Below are 23,983 nucleotides of genomic sequence, written 5' to 3'. Positions count from 1 at the left end.
AACCAACTGGAACCAAGCAATTTGGCCTTAAAATGCAACATGCAGCTACTATTTTTATATTTGGAGTGAAAGGAAAAGTCCATCTCTTTAAATAACTTATGAAGGAGGAATGTATATGCTCAGAAGCATGCCACTCACATTTCTTGCTTTCTCAAGGTACATTTTATATCTTTCTTCCATTGCCTTCATATCTTCATCTTTTTTATGCAAAGCTGCTTCCAGCTCTCCAATTTTCTGGGCTGTTTAGAGAAATAATTAACAAAAGATAAAAAACTAAAATACAAAAGGTACTTCAAGGCTTCAGTGCTTTCTTGATTTTATCCACCAATCAACTTTTCAGATCCTATACAACTTCCCATACAAGTTCATACTTTTTTTCTTTTCCAATAGTACCATAAGTTCCCCCCAAAAAACGCATCAAAACCAGCCAACCAACCAAAAAAAAAAAAAAAAAAAAACCCTAACCCCCCCCCAAAAACACACCACACCACAAACACCAATCACCTCTGCCAATCTCCCATTATCATGACTTTTAACGTGAGATGTATCTGAAATTGTATGGGAAGTTAAATTTAACAAATTAACAATTAAAATTCAACAATTTTTCATTTTTTCCTGTTTCAGCTTTAAAGCAAAGTTCAAGTAGAAAGCCTTATCTAGACAAGTAATTAGCTACAAAAATCATTTCAGAAGAAACATAACTTAGCCTCATGAAGAAACTTACAGTTCTGATTAACATCAGGCTGGAGTTCTGCAAGAAGAGCCTCTTTCTTCTCTAACTCATCATGAACTTCATTCAACTTTTCCCTGTAAATCAAAAACTTGATCTAGGGATTAAGCTTATACATAATTCCACACAGTACTAAGATCTGAAAGCTTAAACTTGACAGTAGGAAATTATTTAAAAAGAAACGAACAAACCTCTCCACTTGATCTTGCAATTCTTTCATGTTTAAATAAGATTATTAGCATGTATTTCTGAAGAACTATAAAAATAATTTGCAACTTCCCAATTGAGTCTTGCTTACATAAGACTAGAAGCAAAAGAAAATGAACAACCAAAAAACCCTAGCATCTCTTTAGTAGGCGCTACATCTGCTGAAAGGAGGGAAATATTTGAGCAGATGAAATGGGTTCCAAGTTTCATAAGAGTGATGGTTATAACCATTTGATATAGAATCGGAACAGTTAAAATACCAGTGACAATGAAGAGACAGTTGAAACCTACCACTATTACAAGACTATCATGATCAGAGTAGGCAAAATTGAACTTAACTCACTACATGCATGGTTCTCAAGACAGTGACTTGGAAAAGCAAGAGAGACTCATTGCTATGAAGATTTAGGCAATTTCTGTGCTGCAACATGTCGAATTATTTAGTATAAGTAAGTTATTGTAGATGCATGTGCCTTACTTACATATGTGCTGCCAATTTCTGCTTCAGGTTGCTAGACTATAAAAGAAAAAGTTCAGTCAGTTATATTTCAGTGTTTCATACTGTGCAATATTAAAAGCACTTTTACAAACAGGAGCCCAGAATATTTAAAACAGCTAAACTAAATACATTTATCTTCAGTATGAAGAAAATGGCATTTCTTTATGCATTGCCATAACTGCATTCATCTCTTTTGCACCACACACATACCAATTCCAGCATTCTTATCTTTAACAATATTCTTCTCATTATAGCATCACTTAGTCATAAAGGCAGAGATTTTAAAAAAGGGAAGCAAAAGGTAGAAGAGTTATATTTACTTAAGGATGGGGAGGGAGGGGAAAAAAAAAGTCACATAACAGGAGCTTTTCAACAGAAATGCAGTTGATATGGGGTCTTCTGGATCCTCAGATTACAGTGACTGAACTCATCTGCTCTGAATACTGTTGAGCCACATCTGCCAAGACTGTATTATCTAAACCGAGGAAAATGTTTTCAGGCAGGAGAGAAAGCTTTTAGAACACACCTAAACAGTCTCAACTGTTCACGAACATTGCTTGTCATGTCTTTTGAAAGTTGCTGCTGTTGTTTTCTCCCAAAAGGAGTGTCTGAGCTTGCTGGCTTATCTTAATATTGCAAAACTAGTGGGTTTTAGCCTAATAAAATAAGGCACCAAAACAGCATCCTGCCTTCTTAGAGGTTATCAGTACTAAACACTGAAAAAAGGAGAGGCACATCTAAACAAAGAGCTTGATGCTATACTGAAGGATTTTAAACAAAACTGGCAGGGTGTTTTCAAGTTCAAGTAGTCTGAGCTTTCACTTACTCCTTCGGTCTTGGATCCCTGCTCCTGTAATGTCTTTTGCAGATCCTCAATCTGCTGTTGTAACTCTCCAATACGCTCTTCATTTAGCCTTTTAGGGAAAAAAGCCAGTTATCATCCATCTTCTAAATAGGTCACAACACACAGTGAGATTCTTCTTCACGCCTGGATGATAATTTTTCAGAGGGTTTACCCAGCAGGGCTTAAGCCACAAAGAAACTGATTTCAAATGCTTTCAGGTTGACCTGAATTTCTGGAACAAGTATTTGGAAGCTTTATTAAACATTTCTTTAAAAAAGACCTAGAATCATTTTGAGTTTTGAGCAAGCTTAACTACTCCTAAAATTCTCAAATCCTAACAGACTGCTTTCAGCAGTCATTAACCGATAGAGAAATTCAGACCACATCCCAGCATTACGACAACACAATTTGTTTGCGGTTTTAGAAGTAGAATTCTTTTAACAAGCAGCTATCTGTTCCTGGCCTACCAAGAATCATTTGTTAAATGACTGATTCTTTAGAAGAGCTAAGAAGAGGGTCCTCTAAACAACACTTTCTTCACAGCACACTAGACACAGAGCTACCACATTTCACTACAACAGGTTTAAGCTATTTTCCTTGTTTAATGCTTCGTAACCCTTTCCTGTTTCTAATGATTAAGCTGGTTAAGAAAAGAACAACTGGCTTACTGCAGAGTGCTATACTGCAGATGCAAGCCACACTGCCTCTCTGAAGGTCCAGAAATTACATTTTGCTAGATTTTAAAATGCTGTTTCACCCATCACCTTTTTTCAGTTTCTAGTTCATTCACTGTCCAGTGCTTTTGCTCCAGCTGTTCCTGGAGCTCTGTAATACGTTCATTTTCTGATCCTTCCTGTTGCAATAGAAGCATCTTGTTTTCATGCTGCAGCCGAATAAACATTTCTCTAAATCAAAACAAACAAACAAAGTCATTGTTACTTAAGAAAAAAGTGACTTAGAGTAAGAGGAAATATTCCTGTTCCCTCCCCCCCACCCCCAAAGTGAGCAAAACAAGTTTTCCTTAAAACTGTAGTTAGGGGAACAATTCAATTTTTGATTAAAAGGCAACTTACAACCCTCAAACAACACAATGTTTTTTTTGAAGAGATGAACAAAGTTTTAATTAAGTCACTCCAAACCCAAGTTTTATTGTGTCTATGCTTTACTCTGCCAGACTTCCAGAGTAGTATTAGCTAGCCTTTAGTTACTTTTAGTTATTCAGTATTATTTCTTCCATCTGCCAGCAACAAGATGAGAATTGTTTAGCTCCTTAGGGAGAATCTTGCAAGCCAAGCTTTACCAAAAGCGGTTTGATGTGTCTTTAATAAGAGAATGCAACACAGTTGTAGCATGGGGAAATAATTAAAAGAGAAACAGAGAGCTCTCATGGAAGGAAAGAAAGAACTGGGATACAGACTCATATTGCCAAAAATACAGAACTTTCATAGGGACAACTAATACGAAACCCCCCCACCACCACAATCCCCAAACAAACCCAACTTTTTTGTCTTACCTATATTCCACTGGCAGAATTTCAGCAGCAAGATTATCATGACTTTTAACATGAGATGTATCTGAAATTGCATGGGAAGTTTAATTTAACAAACTTCTAGATACCTAGTAACATAGATTAAAAAGCCTCTGCAGATAAAGCAATACCTGTTTGGCTCAAGTGATCCTGTTGCATCTGTGAACACCGGAGCTCTTCATTAGTCTCTTTTAAAGCATCACACTGTATGATCAGTCTCTAAGAACATATATTTGAGGTAGAAAAAAAAAAAAATCATATTGTACCACAATAAGATCAAACAACACTGATCAGGAGTACAGAATCTTTTACTAAAAATTTATTTTTATTTTTTTTTGTTAAGCACTACAACTTCATTTGTGTGGTAGCACTAGTTCTGACATATGTTCCTCAAGGCACATTCAATTTGCAGATCATCTGAGTTACTTATTTATCCAAGTTATTTATTTACTAGGTGTTCAAGTAAACTCTCATTCAAGAGACTTACCTCTTTTTCTTTGATTAAAGCTTCGTGTTTTTCTTCAAGTCGCTTCATTTCAAATGCCAGCTTATCAGCTCTTTTTGATTCTTCAGACAGTTTGTTATGAAGCTCCTGGACCTTTTCATAAAGGTACACAGAGACAACATTCAGCACATGAACATTTCAAGATGCTACCTTTAAAAGCTATGTTAAAACCTTCACTCCCGCCCAGTTCAGCCAAAACGAACAACTGGTCCTCAAGCTTTTTTGCTGTTGTTAATTAAGATGCAACCGTCTTTTTGAATGATTTAACAAGTTCAAGAATTTCTTTTTGTTGTTGCAGGAGTTAAATGCTTTACAGTTGAAATAAATATAACTTCTACTGTTTAAAATTAATTTTTCTGAAGAAAGTTAAGAATATTACAAACAAAACATCTCAGTAATAGCTGAACACCCTCTGTCAGGCACACAAATTACCTCAATCAAAAGAGAGAAAAAAAAGAAAAAAAAAAAAAACAAAGAAAAACCCTCCAAACAACAGACAACCAATCAGTTGAGAAGGAAACTACAGGTAAGCTTGCTAGCTCAATAAAAGGAGAAAACAGTCAAAGATGCAGGTTAAGTCCAATGGCTGTTAAGCAGCTCAATTTTTCAGTGAAACATAATTAAATTATCAGTATTTAGGAAAGAAAAAATATCTGAGAAAAGTTAACATCTTAAGTATAGATGTAGCCCTACCTGTCTTTTGTACGTTTCTAGTTGGGCACGTGCTGCATTGGCTTTCTTTAGTTCTTCCTCTAAACTGACTGTATTGTGCATATACATCATGTTGGTTTCCTGCAAAGATTTCACTTGTCTGCGAAAGTCATTCAGATCCTGTAGCTTTTTACGGTACACTTCAACAGTTGATTCCAGCTTACTTGCCTTATCTGCAGTAGTCCTTAAAGGATAGGCAGGAATTAGAGAAGAAAAAGCATGCTTCTTCACAAGATTAAAGTCAGATTCTGCTTTCATATACATTCAAACTATTTACAAAGGGAATGCATGTACCTAAGAGCAGAATTAAATTCCCACTGCTTTATTTTTAACTACAGAATCATGTAAACTAAAATTATGCAAAGATTGTTTTTAAAAGTGAAATCACTGAAGGGTTTAAGTGAGAGCAAGACTGACAGTATATGCCAGAAATACCAGCAAGGGTTAATAAATCAAATATCTCTAGGGAATTCTGCAGGGTGAAATGTAAATGCACCACAACATCCGGCGCTAAATATTCATCTCAAAGCACTGGTACCTGGCAAGGACAGACATGCAGATGTTCTCATTACAGTGCTATACATAATTAGTACATAATTACACTGTGAAAGTGATCATTAGCAGATATGACCAAGGATTACAAATTGATCATTAAAAAATACATGTGGTCGGAAAATATTTTGATAGAGAAGATTTTTGAAGAGAATTAGCTGTGTTTAATATCTGGCATCTTATATCCCTAGAAGCTAGTATAAGAAAATTCCAGAAGAAAGTCTTTTGTAGTTAAGATTTGTTTAGATGTTACTAAAGAACCACTGTACAGAGGACACCTGAAACTGCTTTTATTCCATGTTTTATTTATAATATCTTATGAACAGCAGACTGGTTTTGCAATAGGATTTGCTCTGGGTATCTTGAGTGTTTCTCTGGTACTCTGTTTAGTTTACACAAGCTGGAGTTTTATGTTAAATTCTCAAAGTTATTATGGATTTCATCTTCATTTTGATAATCATGTAGCTAGCCTAGGATCCAGTCTAGAATGCTGGTATCAAATTGTGTCAAAGCTCAAGCTGTATATTTATTTTTCTGCATCTGAAAAGACAGCCTCTTGCCAACACAGGTGTCCTCTTAATAAAACCCACATACATACCCACACCAAAATTTTAATCCTTGCAGAAGGATTCCAGCCCACGTGAAGCGAAGCAGTTCCTGTATTCATTAATCCTGCTTCACAGAATATTTCTAAACTCCTATTTTTAGACAAACAGTAGTGGCTGTGTCTGTAAACTGGCATTTCATCTGTGCTTCGTCAAAGGCTCATTTCCCAACATCTATTTTTGATCTCGTTCAGTAAGATTTATCCTCAAAAGTAACATCTCAGAAAAATTTTTACAAAGCCCTGGATTTAATCATTAAATCTTGTCAATATGAAAAAAGCTACATCTGTTACCTAAGAACATCGATTTCATCCTTCAGGGCTCTAGATTCTTCTGCCAAAGAGGTTAGTTCATCGTTTCTATGTTGCAGTTCAATCAGTTGTTTTTCTAGATCTTCACAATGGACACGATAATCATCTTTTGCAGCTTCAAGCCTACCAGATCAAAAATAGAAAGTCTGTTAAAAACTCATTTGTATTACACATTCTGCTCATATGATGATCCATTTAGTGCTATTAAAAACAAACCACTATTGATTGAAGGCACCACAAAATGAAAATGGTTCTGCATACACAGAACAACATTTTATTGTCTACTTGTTAAACTACAATGGACTGCTTGCTGCAAATTTATCGTATCAGTTTCAAGGGATCATATGAAAAATGATTTTTTTTTAAATAGGGATTGGGGGAAAAAGAATTACTAATATGTTTTTAAAAGTCAGTACAGTCAGGTGATATTTTTCCACACAAATTAATTTGGACTTACTTTCTGCTTTCCATCGCCTTTTTAAAAAATATCAAATGGTCACAATATGACAACTACAAAATAATATTTTTTTATTATAAATAATAGTTCATTTTTCTTTTTGAATGTTAGGACTATCCTTAAAACATGTTAGGAGTAAGAGAATAGTAGAAAGCTTTTAGAGTACCAAGGGAATTGAGATGAAAAATCCTGGAAGAGTATCAGAAATTCTTAGAATATATTTGGCATAACAAATCAGGGCTTTTTGGAAGAGAAAAATAAGTTCTTTCATACCTGAAGTTTTCTTCTTGCAGTTGTTCCAGCTGCAACTGTGCATGAAAATACTTTTTTGCAACGATAGTATTTGGATCATCAAGAGAGTCATCTAATTGCTCTAACCTATCATTCATAACCTCATTTTCTGACATCAAACTGTTTTTTTCATCCTGAAGGGCAGCCACCTAGTACAGATAAAACAGCATAAACATTATAAGACCTGTCCAATCAGAAAGAACTGAAGCAAGACTGTAATACCTCAAATTAGTTTATGAAAAAGATTGAGAAACTTTAGAAAGTAATTTACATCGCATACTTAAGCATACAGGTGCTTTAGTGTATGAAAGCTATGAAGCACTAAAGAAAACATTTTTCTGAAAAAGACAGATTTTTAAAACTGAAACCATGGTAAAGGCATACAATGTGATATGGAGAGAAACTGGTATTTTCATTAAAAAAAGAATACCATGGACGCCATATAAAACCTTTAAGTAGTGGTGTGAAGGCACTCTCCATCTTGCTTGTGCTTAACGAGAGAAAGCAGGATGGCACTGGCTAGCACACTAACACAGTACTGCCGTGCGCTCAGCAGTGGATGGTTGCGTGAGAAGCAGTTCCAGGCGCCATAAGCTAGTAAGCACACACGCAAAAGAAAAAAACCTAGACAGCTTCATAGAGAGCATGCATTTGCTGCAACAATCAAACAAGTTTGATATTGAAAGTGTTCACAGCTAAGCAAATGAGAATACAACATTGGACTAAAACAGTAAGTATATTAACAGCCATAAAATGGGGAAGGATTAAAAGGATAGAACCTTTAAAGTTTTTCTAGTGAAAGCTGTTGTGTTAATATTAACATCCTGTCAAACATAAGAGCACGTAGCATGTGTTAGTTAACTGGCATTTAAACAGGGACAATGCGCTTTTTGGGGTTATGTTTTCCTAAATCATAAAGAAAACCTACCTTTCTTATATTCTTGGAAAATATCAAGGAAGACTGAGACCTTACAAGTGAATTTATTAAGAATTAGTTTAAATGAGAAGTGTCAGTCAATATTATGGCTTCAATAAATTAAAAAATATATATATATATCATGGTGATAATTAAATAAAACATCAGATTTAACCTAAATGTTGCAACATTAAGAAACAGCTTACTTGCAATCATAATTTAAAAGTCTATCAATCAAGCAGATGTAGAAAACAGACCAGTAATTCTTGTACCACTGCACTGTATGCTGGCTTTCTAGGTCCACTCCTTTTTAAAAGTCAACTTACTATATATATGCACATACACACACCCCAAGTAAAGAGCATATCTGAGACTTATTCAGTGTAAGACTTCCTGTTCAAGGCTCAGCCACTCCTTAAACATACACAACAGTCACGTTTTTAGAATAATGTTACAAGAACACCCGTCTCAGGCTTCAAGAAAAAAAAGAAAAGAAAAAAAAAAAAACTTTCACATAATCAAAGTTAAACTTCCATCTTTGTTTTAGTTCCTTCCTGATAGTTCTCTCTTCTTTTCTATTATTTTGGCATAACAGAAGAGGTGTAAATCACTGGACCCCAAAGTCAAAACAAATTAATACTGTGAGGTGCATTTTAAAATATCTCTTAATAAAGAACTATGCTATCATTAACTCATCATCTCCCATCTGGTTATACTCAGGAGTACCTTTCCCTGCATACCTCTAATGACTTCACCTGGACCACACTGTGTTATGAGCAACTGGCTTTGCGTAAGCTACCATCAATCAAGAAAGAAATCTCAAAAGAGAAATTTGTGGGAGAGAGGAGAAAGCCAGGCCTGCTTCAGTGAGACATACTAAGTCTCCTAACAGAAGCACAAAGGCAGGTAAATTTTTATCTCAACACCTCTACAAAAGAGAGCTTTTAAACAATGGACACAGTGGTCTTTCAAGTTTCACAACTGTAATCCCAGAGTTTGGCTGTAGAAGCAATCCTCGTGCACTTTTAAGAGAAGTCATTTTCTCCTGCAGGGTTCGAGTCACAAGCATTTTGTATCTCTGCTTTGACTAGCAAGGCTTACTACGGCTTCAAGAAAAAGGGAAATGAAGTATCAATACAACTCTAAAAAACTTCCTGGGCGTCTGCAATTGGCAGTAAGAGTTCCTTTTAAATATATTCAACTCTTCCAGTCAGTTCTATTTGTAAGAAAAATAGAAATTGGCCTCTGGATTTTTTCATAGAGCTAGCACAGAACACCAGCTCCTATAAAAGGATGCTATCCAAATGTTGTCTTCCTACAGGATTAAATCTAAGATGAACTGCCTCTTCACATAAACCTCTTTCTATTCTCAGACTGTAGTATCATAAAACAGGAATAAGACTTTGGGCTAACAACATTTTTAGTAAAATATATTTAATTGAAATGCAAGTAACTTTATTGTGTTTAACCATGTACTGCTTGTCTTGAAGTCCTCTCTCCCTTCTGTAAAGTCAGACTTTTTACACTTCTCTCCTCATTAAAAAGAAAAGTAGACCTATTATAAGTGTGGTTTGCAAATGTCAACAAGGATCTACTAGTTTTCATTATTTTTAATTCCCAAAATATTCTCCATGTTGAAGCTCCGCCCACAAGAAAAGAGTCAGCACATTCTAGATAAATTTCAAACTTTAGTCTCCTCAACTCCTATGGAAAACAGCATGTTTTTTCCTTTGGTTAAATCTAATGTCTATTACATGAATTGCATTTTAGGATATAGTTCAAAGGACTAAAGGCAGTGGTGACTGAAAATGAAACGGGTAATTTTTAAAGCCATGTTTTGCTGGCTGCTTGCTACTAAGGATAAATATAAAGCTAGCCAACGAAGCAACCTTTGGCTTAAGAGTTGACAGAGGACCTCAGCTTTACATTAGAACACCATTTCAAGCAACCATATTTTGGAGTATAGAATTATTGCTTTTCCCCACAAAAAGATAGCTAAGAATTCTTACATAAACTTCAAATAAATGCAAAATTCACTGTGACCTTCAGAATTTTTGCTTCTGAATAATGACACCACCACACACCTAAGAAATAAGCAGTTTGTTGGTTCTTACCTGTAAATCTAGCTCTTGACATCTTTGTGCCAACTCTTCTTTTTCTGCTAGTGCTTCCTGAAGGTCTTCCAAAGCTCTTTTAAGCTTTTGAAAACAAAGACAGTCAATCACTCTAGCCCATATCCAAAGCACTTATACTTCTTTCTTCCTAAGCATCTCAATTACCCATGCCAACTGTTTAAGGAGAATGCTAGGCACTCACATAGAGTTAGAAGCCTAGATAACATTGTTGGATCTGGGTCTCTGTTCATCTCACTTACATGTGATAATTGTTTAAAATGTAGGTAACAAGTAAATTACTGAAACTCAGAGTAACACTCCGACCCAAAAGAACAACTTAGGCTAAAATGATATAGAAAAACACCAGGAGCAGGTGTGATGCCACAGTTCCGAAATCCCTGCCCCTTAAACACCTCCAGTCCATTGGCTCAATATGTTCATGAGTAAAATCCACTAGACTCATGTGTGTGGACCAGGTCTAAATGGTGGCCGTGCCTCTTCCTCCCCCCCAAAATAAAATTCGTTGTAAGCACAGAAAGAAAATTGATTAAGATCTTTCTAAATTCAGGCTTAATCTGGCTAGTCAGATGTCTTCCATCTCAGAATAGGAATATTGGTGCTCCTTTTACGGGCAGGTGCTTTTAAAGATAACCAGAACAACGCACATGAAATGAAGCTATCAAGTGTGTTTAGGATCTCAAAAATAAACTGAAAAATAATCTGAAGTTTTTAGCCTAATATAGGTTGAGCTCTGACGAATCCTTAGTTCTTCTTGCAATACACACACTGGCAGGTTTTACAACATCAAGGAAAATTACACAGCTTCTTTAAAACATATGAACTGACAGCTATATTTACAAATACCTTTTTATATTATTATGATTAGCACTGAAAGATACCATTAGTTTATTGTATAATTTCTGCCTAGTTTAGCATGTTACTCTGCCCTTTGTGAAACAGTATGGTTGAATCAGCTCAGCTCTGAGTGGAATACAGAGCAAGCAGTTTGCACAGAAGGAAGACAAAAACGTGTTTTTTGGTTTGCTTTTTCTTAATTGGAGAGCAGCCCATCTCTTCATCTGAGGGATAGCGAGATATCAACTTATTTTTCAAGCTCAAACTACAAAAACAACAAATTTTAGGCAGTTACCTGCTGTTCCATTTCACTTGATGCATCAGTTGTAGAAGGACCCATTATTTCCTTGCTCATGAGCTACAAAAAAAGGCCACAGGCAAAAGAGTAGTTTAGAGGTTAAATACTCTGTAAATTCACTGTCCATTGAATATCAACTGTATTTTCCAGTATGTCATTGCACTCTTCCTATATATCAAAGCAGATTAATAATAATAAAAATCACCTCACAGTGGGTAAAGGACTTAAAACAAATCCAGAATACGAGAACAGACTTCTTCCCCCAAATTAGCCAAGTGTGAGCAGTAACCTCTTACTGGATGAATCTTTGTCCTGCTAAATCAGAGGCAAGCCCCTAGTCAATTTGAAGGGAGTGGACTAGAGGGCAGGATTTCACTCATGCATTTAATAGTTATCGCACTTGTTTGTGTCACTTACGTTGTCATGAAGCAAACACCTGGAAGATTAGCACAGCTTTCACTGATACAAATATATATATTTTTTATTTTTACATATATATAAATAAAATAAATATACTATATATATGTATCAGTATGCTTGTCAACAGTGAAAGGGCTTTACTTCTTACTCAGGAGATATAGTATTATTTCTAGATCTTGTTCAGGAGTGCTTGATCAGTCAAATAAATCCATAAGCCTCCTGTTTGTTGTATTTCTACCAATACGATGCTAACATCTTTAAAAATTATAAAGCAAATTTAAATCAGTAAGTTTTAAGCCTGCTACCATCTCTACTGTTACGTTGATGAGCGTGCAATTACATGTTACATTTTTTTCAACAAAGTCAGCATTGTAGTTCTTGCCTCCCTCAATTCTCTGCTTCACACTCCTGAAGCTCACAAGTATGACAGACTGCAGAGCTCTGCTGTAAGCCAGACCATTAAGATGATCCAGGTAAGAATAAAAGAAGATGTCAGGGGAAAAGTGGGAGGGTGCAGTGACAAAAATCGAAGAGATGTGGCTGAGAGTTTGCAAATCAGCTATCGGAACAATATGTGTCAAAATGATGTAGCCTCACAAATGGTTATGATCAGCATAACCATGGGGTCCAAGACTACAGCCCTGGAGCAGGAACTTTGTAACCTGACTGCCATATAATCACTGGTTGGCTTCAGTTAACAACTAGATACATTTTTTGTACAAAGTAGGAAGTAATAAGCATTTATCATCATCATAAGGTATATTTTTCAACACACAAGACTAAAATCAAAACCCCATCTCTTGTTTTTGACCCACCCAGACAATTTAGAGTAGCACTTACACTTCCTTAACCTTTCTTTGGATTAAAGAATAAACAAAGATCAATAAATGAATATTCAAACTCCTCAATTGAAAGCATTAGGCTGTGTAAACTATTGCTTACCTCTTGAATAGCAGTCATGACAACATGTTGAACAGACTCTTCTAGGGTCATGATATTTTGTATGTGTTCTGTAAAAGAGAAGAACTTGTAGTGACTCATGATAACGTCCATCCTAAATGACTTGAACAACATGATGGACCTTTTGCAGAAAGATACAAAAGACACTATTCTCTGAAAAGCTGTTTCCAAAGACATAGTGCTCTTTTTACATATAGTGCTATCCGTAATCAACATAAACATGCTGGATTATCTTACATGCAGTTATCCAAATTATTCATGACATGCCAAAGAACTGTACCATAACAGAATTTTGCACAACATGCTTGCAGACAAATCCTGCTCTATGAGAAATGAATGTGGCTAACATATCTTTAATATCAGTTTTATGCATGTATCATGCAAAAACAAACAAACAAAACCCCCAAAAACCCCAAACTATTATTTTTTAAGCCATGCCAGATAAGCTAAAATAACACCTCAGAAATCGAGTGTTCTGTATGTATTTTCAGTTATAGTTGAGAACTATTCCCATATAGAGCTCTAACAGCAGCAAAGCTCCAGGTGATGATATCTGTACATTTAGGCCTAACAAGCTTCCATTATGTACAACATCCGGTCAGAAAAGTGTAAATGTCATTTCTCTTACTGTAGGGATGTCTACACAGTATGAAAGGCAGTTTCTAATATCAGTTTTTAATCTAATTTGCTTGATTGGCATTTGAATAGTAAGTTTTAGGTTTTGGTACATATTTTAACAATTAGGAATAAAAATTAAAAAAAAAAACACACACACAAACACTGCAGACTATATTTTATTCTACCCTGCACAAAGTTCGAGTTTTATACAGACAAATTTTCTGTAGGTGTTTTGCTTTTAAGTGAACTCCAGTTTCAGAGTATGCATGCTAATACAATAAATTAACAGTAAAGACTTTGATAAAGAAGAGAGAAAAGTTTATTTTACATCTTACTAATCAACACTTCCCGAGACAAAGTTTGCTGTTTTATGAACAGATGAAAGTAGTATGTACCTTGCTTCCTTTCACAGTTGACTGCACAACCTAAAATAAGCTGCAGAAGCCTGCCCAGTTCAGTGGGATCTGAATTCTCAGATATCTGGTTTAAGTCAGGAATAAGTTCTTCTGATATCTGCTGACCCAAAAACTGAAAAAAATTGGAGACAAAGTAAATATGAACTCCCAATTTCATGCAACATTAACATTTAATATCACGTAAGAAATCTGGACTCAGTAAACAATCCAGAGCAAAAAATATAGGCTATTAAAAAGTTTGTTACCATAACACGCATGAAAGCAAAAGATCTTGAACATTAGCTGTTGAGATGCACACTAGAAATACATCTGATAAGAGAGTACACAGATAATAGTATCGAATTAGGAAATCTGAAGATGTCTATGTAAAACAGATGTTCTCACCCTGTTTGTTACAGAGCTTCATATGCAAAACTCATCTGTCATGTGGACTGTACTTACCTTGGGCCAGAAAAGGCAGTTCTAAACTGTCTCCACTCTCCCCAGTTTGGGTGCACGTCTGGGGGAAGGGGTATCCAATCAAGTGCTAGCAAATGACTTTTACCAAATTCGGCATCTCAAATTTGCCTCTGAATAGGCCTAAACTTAACCTAAAGCAGACAGCTTTAAGAACATAGCCACACCTACTCAAAACATTTGGAACTTATTCAGTGCAATGAAATTATGCACTTTATTAAGAGCTTATTTTTCTTAAGAGATTAACTTTTTCTAAAAAGAATACAAATTTTGAAAGTTTAATAACTTGCATGCTTTTTGAATGATCTATTCTACAAGAAGATAAAGCATTATTACAAGTTAAAAGTTCCTGGGTTAGCCCTCAAATGAGAGAGTTGATTTGTTCTACCAATAGAATCAATGACAAGATAAGAAAAGGAATATAGACAACCAAATAAAAAAATATATATATTAAAAGTGTATCCAAAGTCAGCTGCTCCCTAGTCCTTCAAAAAAATTCTCATAAACCTGAAGAAGTTCTACTTTTGGGCTTGCCATGGAACAGCTTGGCACTTAATCTCACAACTAAGCTCAGGCATGAGCCAAAAAACAGTAAGACGAGCTGATAAGATTTCCAGACCATGCCCATTACATGACTGTAGCCAAGCTTCATAAAAAAATTCATCAACAGTGGGTTTTTGTTCATCTGTTTGTTTAAAACCTCAAACAAAAAGCAGCACCCTTTTATGGCTATCACACTCATCCTGCACAAGAGAGAATCAACAAAAATCCTTACTCTGCCCACAAGGATTTGTAACTGTAGCTCACAAATTGCAGGCAAGTATCATAAAAACTAGGCTAGGAGTTACTGAATCTGTTCTGCTGAGTAGAAAGGGATTAAAACTTCACTGGGCAAGACCAAACATGAACGCACACACAAAAGTCAGCAGAATTTTGCATTTCGGTGCTTCTGGCACTCACCTGGGCAGTGACAGAGACATGATTTCCAGCTTATGTTCTGAGAATCTTATCTAAAAGAAGCACGCTCATGTATATATATACATACGTGATATGAGCATACGCCCAAAAGATTTTTGAATGCATCATAGTAATTTTATATTAATTCAAACATCCCATTTAACCAGATAATTGCAACATATCTTCTACAAAACAGCCCTTAAAATATGTTACTTTGCTAGAATAAAAAAAATTAACTAGGTGAAAGAGATGTTTATTGATCAGAACAACAACAAAAAATGCTGCTTTTTTCCATACCTCATGATAGTAGTCCATAATTCCTTGCAGTATCTTCTTCAGATTACTGGACTAATTGTACATGAAAGAAAACGTTACAGACTTATTACAATTATTAATTTCTCTGAAATTAAGTAAAAATTTATAATCAAATGTTTACACAACAGCTCTAGGAGAAGAACATGTAATGTTAGGGAAAGAGAAATACTGCAAGAGAAAATCCCCATGCAAAATGCTGGCAGACACTTAAACTAAAATTCAAATGCATTGAAATTAATCTCAATAATTAATCTGAGTTTAGTTCTGAACTGTAGTTTTTAGACTGTTAGATACACTCAGGACTGACACCACACCCAGCCTCACAAAACTTTTACTAACTTCAGTTTTGAGTACCTTTATTCTCCAGTTGTCACCAACATCATCTTTAATGCGATTTAGCCAAGATGCATCAAACCAGGCAACATCTCTAAAATGAAATTAAATAATTAAACATTAACAAGCACACATTTAAATAAGATACCAGACTATCAGCACTGCATTATCAGGATGTTTTACTACGGTCTCTGATGAAACATGAATTCCTGGAGATTACAAGTTATAACTGTTTCACAGGGAATTTCTATCCTGCCTGCTGTATTATGGGCCATACACCACCACATCGGACACTATCTTTCAGTGCAGGAGGAATTTCAATATATGCTTGAGTACGCTAGGAAACCTAGGGATACAAGTATGTGAATGCCTTGCTGAGTTTTTAATGCATAAAAACAATGGTCATAATGCCATAAGCTTTAAATAAACTAACACCAACATTAAATACCTACTTTAGCACATTTGGGTATGTAAACATTCACTACAATTAGTCAAAGCCACTTATCAAGAAAAAGTGGGTTTTTTTTTTTTTTTTTTTTTTTTTTTTTTTTTTTTTTTTAGAAACACACTACTGGCATTTCATAATTTCTGAATCTGGTTGGTCCTCCAGGCAGATATATATTCACTTCACTGGCATAAATAAGGATGAATTGTTGAGAGAGGAGTTTACGCTAACTGAGCTGCCAAGAGGCACAATTGCAGCATCTCTAACAATATCTAACTTTTACACAATACTGTTTATTCATTGGTTTCAGAGCACCTAATAAAAGATGATTTACAACCAAGTTTGTTGATATGTAAGTAGGGTTAATAAGCAACTTACTCAAGGCCTGCAGCAGTCTAGTACCACAAACAGCCATGCAGTAAGCTCATGTTCTAGCTACTACGCTGGACTACTACTAACAAACCTTCACCTGCGTGAGTGGCGATTATTTCTTATTCTAGCAGCCTGACGTGGTAGTTTGACTGATCTGCTACTTTAGAAATAGTGGCATCCTGCAGGGACATACTAAATTAAGCCCTGCTGAGCCACTGTGACAAGGGAGCTTGTCAACCCACACAGTGTAGCGACACTGGGAAGTGACCCTCAGAGAACCCTGACTAAGCAAATCTGAATCAGTTTTTGCCAGGCCCTAGGAAAAGAGCAAGCTCTGTCTCTACACAGCACATTTTCAAGGACTGAGGTCTTCTTTTGGCTTTGATTACTAACAAATTACTTCAAAAACAAAGATACAGTGTGAACAGGTGATAGCAAGATAAAGAGATGGTAATTCAATCTTCCCTTTTATTATCTGAGTCAACAGCAGCAATAAAGTTTCAGCGATGACTTGTGCGATGATACTGTTTCAATAAGAGACTGATATTACAGTCATGTCTGAGGTAACTGCAAGTTTTAAATCAGCGTGCCATCAGCCCACTACCATTTGTCATCACGTCAGTAACATGGAATCATTTGAAGTAGGTTTGTTTTTGATTGTCCCAGTATTATTTTTTGAATAAAGAACTGCCACAGAACATTCCCAACACCTTTTTCCACACAAGTAAATAAGTTAGTATTTCAAATTTAGAACACAAGCCTATGTTAAATTGAGCTGCCCCAAGAGGAAGAGAATAGAAAGACACACCTTTTGAATTTTTAGTTCCTCATGCCAAAGAAGAGAAACATATCACCTGAAGTACAGATATCCATGGAAATAGTGTTAATGGAAAAACTAAACCCGATCGTATCATTTGTGCCCACTTATCCTTAAGTATGGTTCCAGGAATATTGCTATTTTGAATTTAATACTGCTGTATTCCCTCTTGATGAGCTGACAATACAGAAACCAAAGTATAAAAAAATAGTAACAATCTTATTGAGTCCTTTGTTTCAGCATAAACAAAGGAGACAAAATTCAATTATTATATATTAGCAAACAAGACTATTTCATAATTCAATCTACCATTGCCAGTTACTTCTAATATCAATAGCAGATTAGGGAGGAAAAAAGGTTGTAGAAGTAGTCCTGGACAGGAAAAACAGAATGGAGTCCAATGAATATCTCCCTGTCACCACCTCTATTCTTTCACATTATTATTCAACTATGACATCAGCCCAAAACAACAATGTAAAGGTATATTTTATCTTCTACTATAAACTGCCTATTGTAAGTTTATGACTACCCAAAAAAGTCAGAAATGCCTACTCTTATAACCACCCACTCCCAAGTGGTGAGGGAAGAGGCTACGCACACTAAATACAAGAACTTCAAGACATTAAATACCTTCTCTTTGAACTTAAGCATCAACTTACATTTGATGAAGTACCTGTGCCATGGCAACACCGTTAGTCAAATCCTGAACATCTCTGCAAGGTGCAGCAGTATTGAATGTCTGCAACTAAAAGAGGGAAAACAACATGTTTCTTGATCAACAGAGAGAAGGGCAGGAAATTAGTTACCCTTTTCCTCTTTAAAGCACAAACCTTTAGCAAGATGTCTTCCTCCTTTAAGCAGCCCGAAACATCAAAATCCTTTCTGAACCATGCGGTTTGAAAGTCAACCCAATTATCTCAATAAGTGTGACTGTCGATTATGAATAGTAGTTTTAAAAGTAATAGTAGTATTAAAAGTTAGTATCCGTGCTCTGCTTTTTCATGCTGGTCCTTTTACTGTAAATCAAATTATGGAATACTGCTTTGTGAAACTAAAGTCATATTTATCCATCCTTCAGATTAGGTGGGAGTGCTTCATTCCAGAGACATACTATCAAAATAGAAAGTGATACCAGAACAGAGAATGAAGGCTGAGGAAAAACAAATCCAGTCTTTTACTACCTGCACTTAATAACATAAGACACAACATCAATAGAGACCCCTGAGATTATTTTGGGGCAAAGAGTAAGGGAGAAAGAGTTATGCAAAAACAGAAAAACGCAGTTATATGAGAGCTATTGCACTCCATGGATATGAAGACAGCTGAGGAGGACTGAACAATTTTAAATCCTGCGAGCTGACAAGATATTTACTTGCAATATAAAGATGTTCCTATTAAAACATACAACTTCAAAAATACTGTTATATACCCAAGAAATTTTTACCATATCCTGAAATCACATATCTTTTCCTGATAAATAGCAGTTATCAAACATCTACACTTCCTAATGTTTAAGCACAGGGCTGTATGCAATTTTACCCATCTACATATTTCTGTCAAGATTAAGCAGAAAGACCCAATTTTCACTCTTCATCCCTACTACAAAACCAGATTATAGACAGAACTCTTTTACAGTTTAGTTGCCTGACCTATCCCATATGAATTTTTACAATCTTTTGTATTCTAATTGGTGCTTCCAGACACAAGTATAGTTATGGTCCCTTTGCACTATGACTATACAAACAAGATGCAATTCCCATCCTAAAGATTAAATTTCAACAGTTCAGATGTTTTGCAGCTAGCTTCTCCAAAAGTAACTCAAGTCACAGGAATACCTTCAACATTTCTACAGCCCTGTACAGCACTGCAATATACTTTCACATCGGCTCTATATGTGATAAATAAGCATCTGCCCATCAACTTGATGTATTCCCACTACTGTTATAGATTCATAGGCAGCTCTTCTGCTGGGCTACTAATTTCTGCATGCAGTTTTAATTGTTAGTTTTAATGTATAAAGCTTTAAAACACTGAGATAACTAGGCCCTCAGAATATCGCTCCATAAAACTGTGTTTGTACTAAGTCCAGCCAAAATCTCATCCAATACTATAGCCTGTCTTTGCCAGACTATACAAAGGAAAAAGAATACAGAACAGATCAAGCGTACCACCCTATCCCCTCAAAATACTCCATCAGGCTCTGGGAATTTGTGTCTCAGGACTCCTGAACCACTGACAGTAGATTTGTCTTTAGCAATCCTCAAAGGAGTTTTCTTCCATAATTTGGTTGAGGCACTTTTGGAGCCACAAACTCAGCATCCACAGATTCTGCAGGACCATCCCCTCTTGTCCGAGCTCATCACCCACTAGCTTCACTTGACACCCCCTAGTACCTGTGCAGAAAGAGACAGTGAACAAGCTCTCTGTACTGACCCTTATCATACCCATCTCCTTCCAGTGTGTCTTTCCCAGGCTGAACAGTCCTAATTTATTTAGCCATTCCTTGTATGGAAGCTCTTCCATACTTCCGATGAGAATGGTCACCTTTCTCTTCACTTTTTCTGGTTTTCCTTTATTTAAGATCTATAGGATGGAATTACCTGAATGTCACCCAGTATCCAAAACGGAGGAAAATTAAGAGAAACTTAACTAAAACAAAATTCTTCTATTAAGAAATATATACGCTGAATAGAATGGAACCAAGCACACATCCTTATAATCTCTGCCCACTATGAAAATTGATTTTTTTATACTTACTATGTTTATCATGTCCTAAATCATCTGTCCATCTGTGAGAAGACTTTCCCAATTATTTTGGGACAGCTTAGCTTCTTCAAAGGCCACCAATGAATGACCATATCTAATGCTTTGGGGAAATGTAGCTACTGGGACAGAAGTAGTTGAAAAGCACAGTTTCCAGTTTTGAGAACTTGAGGCAGTCACTGCACCTACTGTTTATGAAGACCAGCCATGTTCTCAGAAAATTTGTTTCCTTGCTTTAAAAACAAAGTCTAAGCAAGCCCAGAAGAGAAAAATATGCAGACGGAGCCTTTTTTTTTTTTTTTTTTTTTTTTTAGTATGTAAGTATTTTTTAATCCTGTATTAGAGCAAGCAAAGAGTCAATAATCCCTTGTAGGTTACATAAAAGATTAGGTAGAACACAACCTGAAGCAGTTGTGATTGACAGCCTTGGTTTCTAACACTACAACAGCCTTAATGACGACTCAAGAATGGGCTTGGAAGCTTATGAGTCAAAACTGGGCATGCCAGAATTCAGAGTTTTATGGCACAATATTGTGATACAGTCATTTGGATATACATACTTATAAATTGAAGAAGTAAGATAACAGGTTCTACCATTTTGCTTCTACAACCAAGACTGTTCAAGCCTGTTAAAGCAAGTAACAAAGCCTTAGACAACCTTGTGACGTGCAACACTGCTTTATGCATGTCAGTATCTCTCAGAATAGAAACAGCTAATTAAGACTAAGCAAAAAGCAAGACTGTCACCCCAAAGAGCACATTCTCTCTGGGTGCTCCCCCTGCAACCCCAAATCACTTCGGACTACCAGAATTCCTCACTGCTATCCAACAAATTTTGCCTGACAATCTGCATCTGCTTGCAAAGTCGAATTGCATCTTTAGCATTTTCTATGCTTCTGTGTGTTTTGCAGTTTTTTAGCAAGCTGAGAACAGTTGAGGACAGCTACTGAGAGTCTTTGTTTCTTCATATATTTAAACGTTACATTTGTGCCTAGAAACAATGAGAGTAGAAGTGTTAGTTGTGTATTCTCCAAACCCCCATGCCAACCGAATAAGGTCCTCAAAACAGATTTTCTGTATTTATAAAAATCACTGACAGCTGGGAGCAGGAGAAAGAGGTTGTTAGAAGCAATCAGGGACTCCAGTACTGTAGCAACACTAGTCTTTCAGATTCAATTAGTTTTTCTAACTACAGCTTCAAAGACATGCTGTTACTCATGCTGAAGACCATTTCAGATATCAGCCATGAACATAGCTTAAACGCACCCTGCTACTTGCTCTTGCATGTGGAGCAAATTTTTTTCTCCCAGACCTACAGCTATTATGCTGATAATATAAACTGAAAATTTGATTTTACATCACCTAGCACTATGCCTTTTCTCTGGATCTACTGATGGATTTACCAAACAGCTGTAGATTAAACAAGACTACGTTCACATTATGCAGTACAACTCTAGAAACCCATCCAATACTTGAGAAAATATGCCCTCAATTTCATCTGGAGGATCCAGGGTTAAGGTACTCCAGCTGACACCCAGATTACATATGCTAGGGATACAGGTTTTATAGTTAGTCAAAGAGATTTTGAAGTAATAATAAACATTCCCATTTTTAATCCCAGAATTTTAGTAATGATAACTCAGCCACAGAGAAAGACAGCATTACAAATGCTGCCAGTGCCAGACAGAGACATATGAATACATCTATTGTGGAAAAAGCTTTCTATTGAAGATATTACCATATATAGCTGTTCAACTATCCATAAGGTAGCATTTATTCACATAACAAATGACTTGTGACAGGACAGATAAGATTAAAAAAAAAAACTTTTAAAGTTCATTTTTATAAAAATACCTTCAATAAACATACTAAACCTGTAACACTACTCAGTAGAGCTGGACATGACGAACTAGCCCTGCCAGACTTCAAGCACTCTTCCTTTCCAAGATGGCTTAAAAACTATTTTCTTAGGCAGCTTTTAACTTGTGTATATGAAGCTTGGGATTATGTTCACTCAAATCATTTTTCTAGAACACACTTTTAGGAAGAGGATCATAACTGAGCAGAAACAAACCAGTAAAGTAAATTTTCATAGAAGTGATCCAAAAAAGTCCCCCCGCTTTAAACAATGCTGCTATCTCATAAATTATACACCAAAACATCAACGCAATGTAACACTGCAAAAACCCAAGGTCAGGAATTCTAAGGCTACTCTGAAAGCATGCCTCAGTCCTGCAAAGTACCTAATGGATACTTCAAAGTCACGGCAGTACACTGGCCATACCTCAAGAGAGGACTCGTTACACAGAATTAATCCACATACAAAGACTTTTCTCCAGATGCCTGCTGTAGTTGGGATTCAAAGACAAAATAAACTTTGGGGAGGTAAAACATCAGAAGACATCCAGGAAACTTCTGCTCTACTATAGTAAAGAAAACACCTATTTTAATGGCACCTAAGCATAGAAGATACTACAGCATCACCAGGCCTACTGATTGCTGCTTTTATCGCTCCATTGTTACCTTGAAGTGGAAAATACTAAGATTTATTTCACATAGAGTAAACAAAGTGTGTCTTTCTGTGGGACTTCTTAGAAAATTCAACTTTAAAGTCTGTTGCAGAAACAATGGTAACAAGCATTATCAGAAGTCAATTTTCCTCGAAAACTCAAATACATTCCCTGTATAATTTAATGCAATTCCATTACGGTTTTTTTGGTAATATCCTTAAAAATTTAAGTCCGATGACATCTGGGTTGCAGGAACACTAAATAATGTTTTTATTCATACTTTCTCCTATACGGAACATGTGTTTTCTAGTATAAAAATTGCTAAAATAAAAATGCAAGATCTGGCAGCAGAACACCAAAAATTGTGAGCAGAGTGAACATGTCTTTGCTATACTAATAGATTTCTCAATTTTTTTTGTCCATTAGGACTATAGAGAGTTAAAGAACCCTTTTCTCTTCAACTGCAAAGCATTTCATTCCCCTCTCCTTAAAAAAGCTCTACTTTGTAAGATCGATTTTTTTTTCTTATTCAGTCTTCTATGAAGTTCAAGTTGAAAGAAACTTTGAAACACATCTTTGGTTACACTCAGCTTCTACTAAGTTATAAATTAGGTCACAGGAGTAAGGTGCTAGATCTGAAAACATGCATATGGCCATGTATCTGCCAAGTACTGCATACACAACTGGAACATACAGATCTAGATATTCATTTACACTAATGACCCTGTATGATGTTCTTTTAGTTAAGGCTGGTTAAGGCTTTATTAGCATGCACTTTAAGAGAAGTTATGTAATTAGACCTATGTAACATGACTAAACTAAAAATAAGAATTAGGCTTAAAATATTTAAGCAGGAATTGTAAACGTATTTCAACACTGCTGAAAGGAGTTTGAGAAAGAGTTCAGGAATGTATTTGCTCAAGCTGTTTCATTAATTTATTTTGCAATAGAATCATGACAGAGCTATTCTTCTCATCTATGAACAGATGATACAAAGCTGAAGAGCACAAAGAAGAGAAAGAAGAGAATGCATCGATTACAAGATAAAGAATACTCAATCCAGGAGAGGTAAAGCATAAGATGTCTAGAATTCTAAAGACAAACTAAACATTAGCATACAAGGTAACTAACAGAAAAAGAGAGGGAGGAAAAGAAAGGAGGAAGCTGTTTCTTCAGTG

At 35.9% G+C, this 23,983-nt stretch overlaps 1 protein-coding gene across 2 annotated transcripts in view; it reads right to left on the bottom strand.

Moving 5' to 3' along the window:
• The window catches only part of HOOK1 (hook microtubule tethering protein 1), a 36,558-nt gene that overhangs the window by 6,291 nt on the left and 6,284 nt on the right, over window positions 1-23,983 (bottom strand). For both annotated transcript variants that reach the window (XM_067301322.1, XM_067301321.1), the window contains exons 2-19: window positions 18,192-18,277; window positions 15,920-15,992; window positions 15,548-15,598; window positions 13,817-13,949; window positions 12,786-12,853; window positions 11,421-11,483; window positions 10,271-10,354; window positions 7,223-7,389; window positions 6,475-6,615; window positions 5,007-5,208; window positions 4,296-4,406; window positions 3,940-4,027; window positions 3,794-3,854; window positions 3,045-3,185; window positions 2,263-2,350; window positions 1,420-1,454; window positions 725-807; window positions 139-239 (exon numbers count right to left, since the gene is read on the bottom strand). In XM_067301322.1, coding sequence (XP_067157423.1) covers window positions 139-239; window positions 725-807; window positions 1,420-1,454; window positions 2,263-2,350; window positions 3,045-3,185; window positions 3,794-3,854; window positions 3,940-4,027; window positions 4,296-4,406; window positions 5,007-5,208; window positions 6,475-6,615; window positions 7,223-7,389; window positions 10,271-10,354; window positions 11,421-11,483; window positions 12,786-12,853; window positions 13,817-13,949; window positions 15,548-15,598; window positions 15,920-15,992; window positions 18,192-18,277 — 1,776 coding nt within the window. The remainder of the gene's footprint in view (window positions 1-138; window positions 240-724; window positions 808-1,419; window positions 1,455-2,262; window positions 2,351-3,044; window positions 3,186-3,793; window positions 3,855-3,939; window positions 4,028-4,295; window positions 4,407-5,006; window positions 5,209-6,474; window positions 6,616-7,222; window positions 7,390-10,270; window positions 10,355-11,420; window positions 11,484-12,785; window positions 12,854-13,816; window positions 13,950-15,547; window positions 15,599-15,919; window positions 15,993-18,191; window positions 18,278-23,983) is intronic.

The sequence above is a fragment of the Apteryx mantelli genome, chromosome 8, assembly GCF_036417845.1.
Source record: "Apteryx mantelli isolate bAptMan1 chromosome 8, bAptMan1.hap1, whole genome shotgun sequence".
Classification (NCBI taxonomy): domain Eukaryota; kingdom Metazoa; phylum Chordata; class Aves; order Apterygiformes; family Apterygidae; genus Apteryx; species Apteryx mantelli.
Note: the sequence above shows the minus strand (reverse complement) of the source record. Positions and strands in the feature narration are given on the sequence as shown.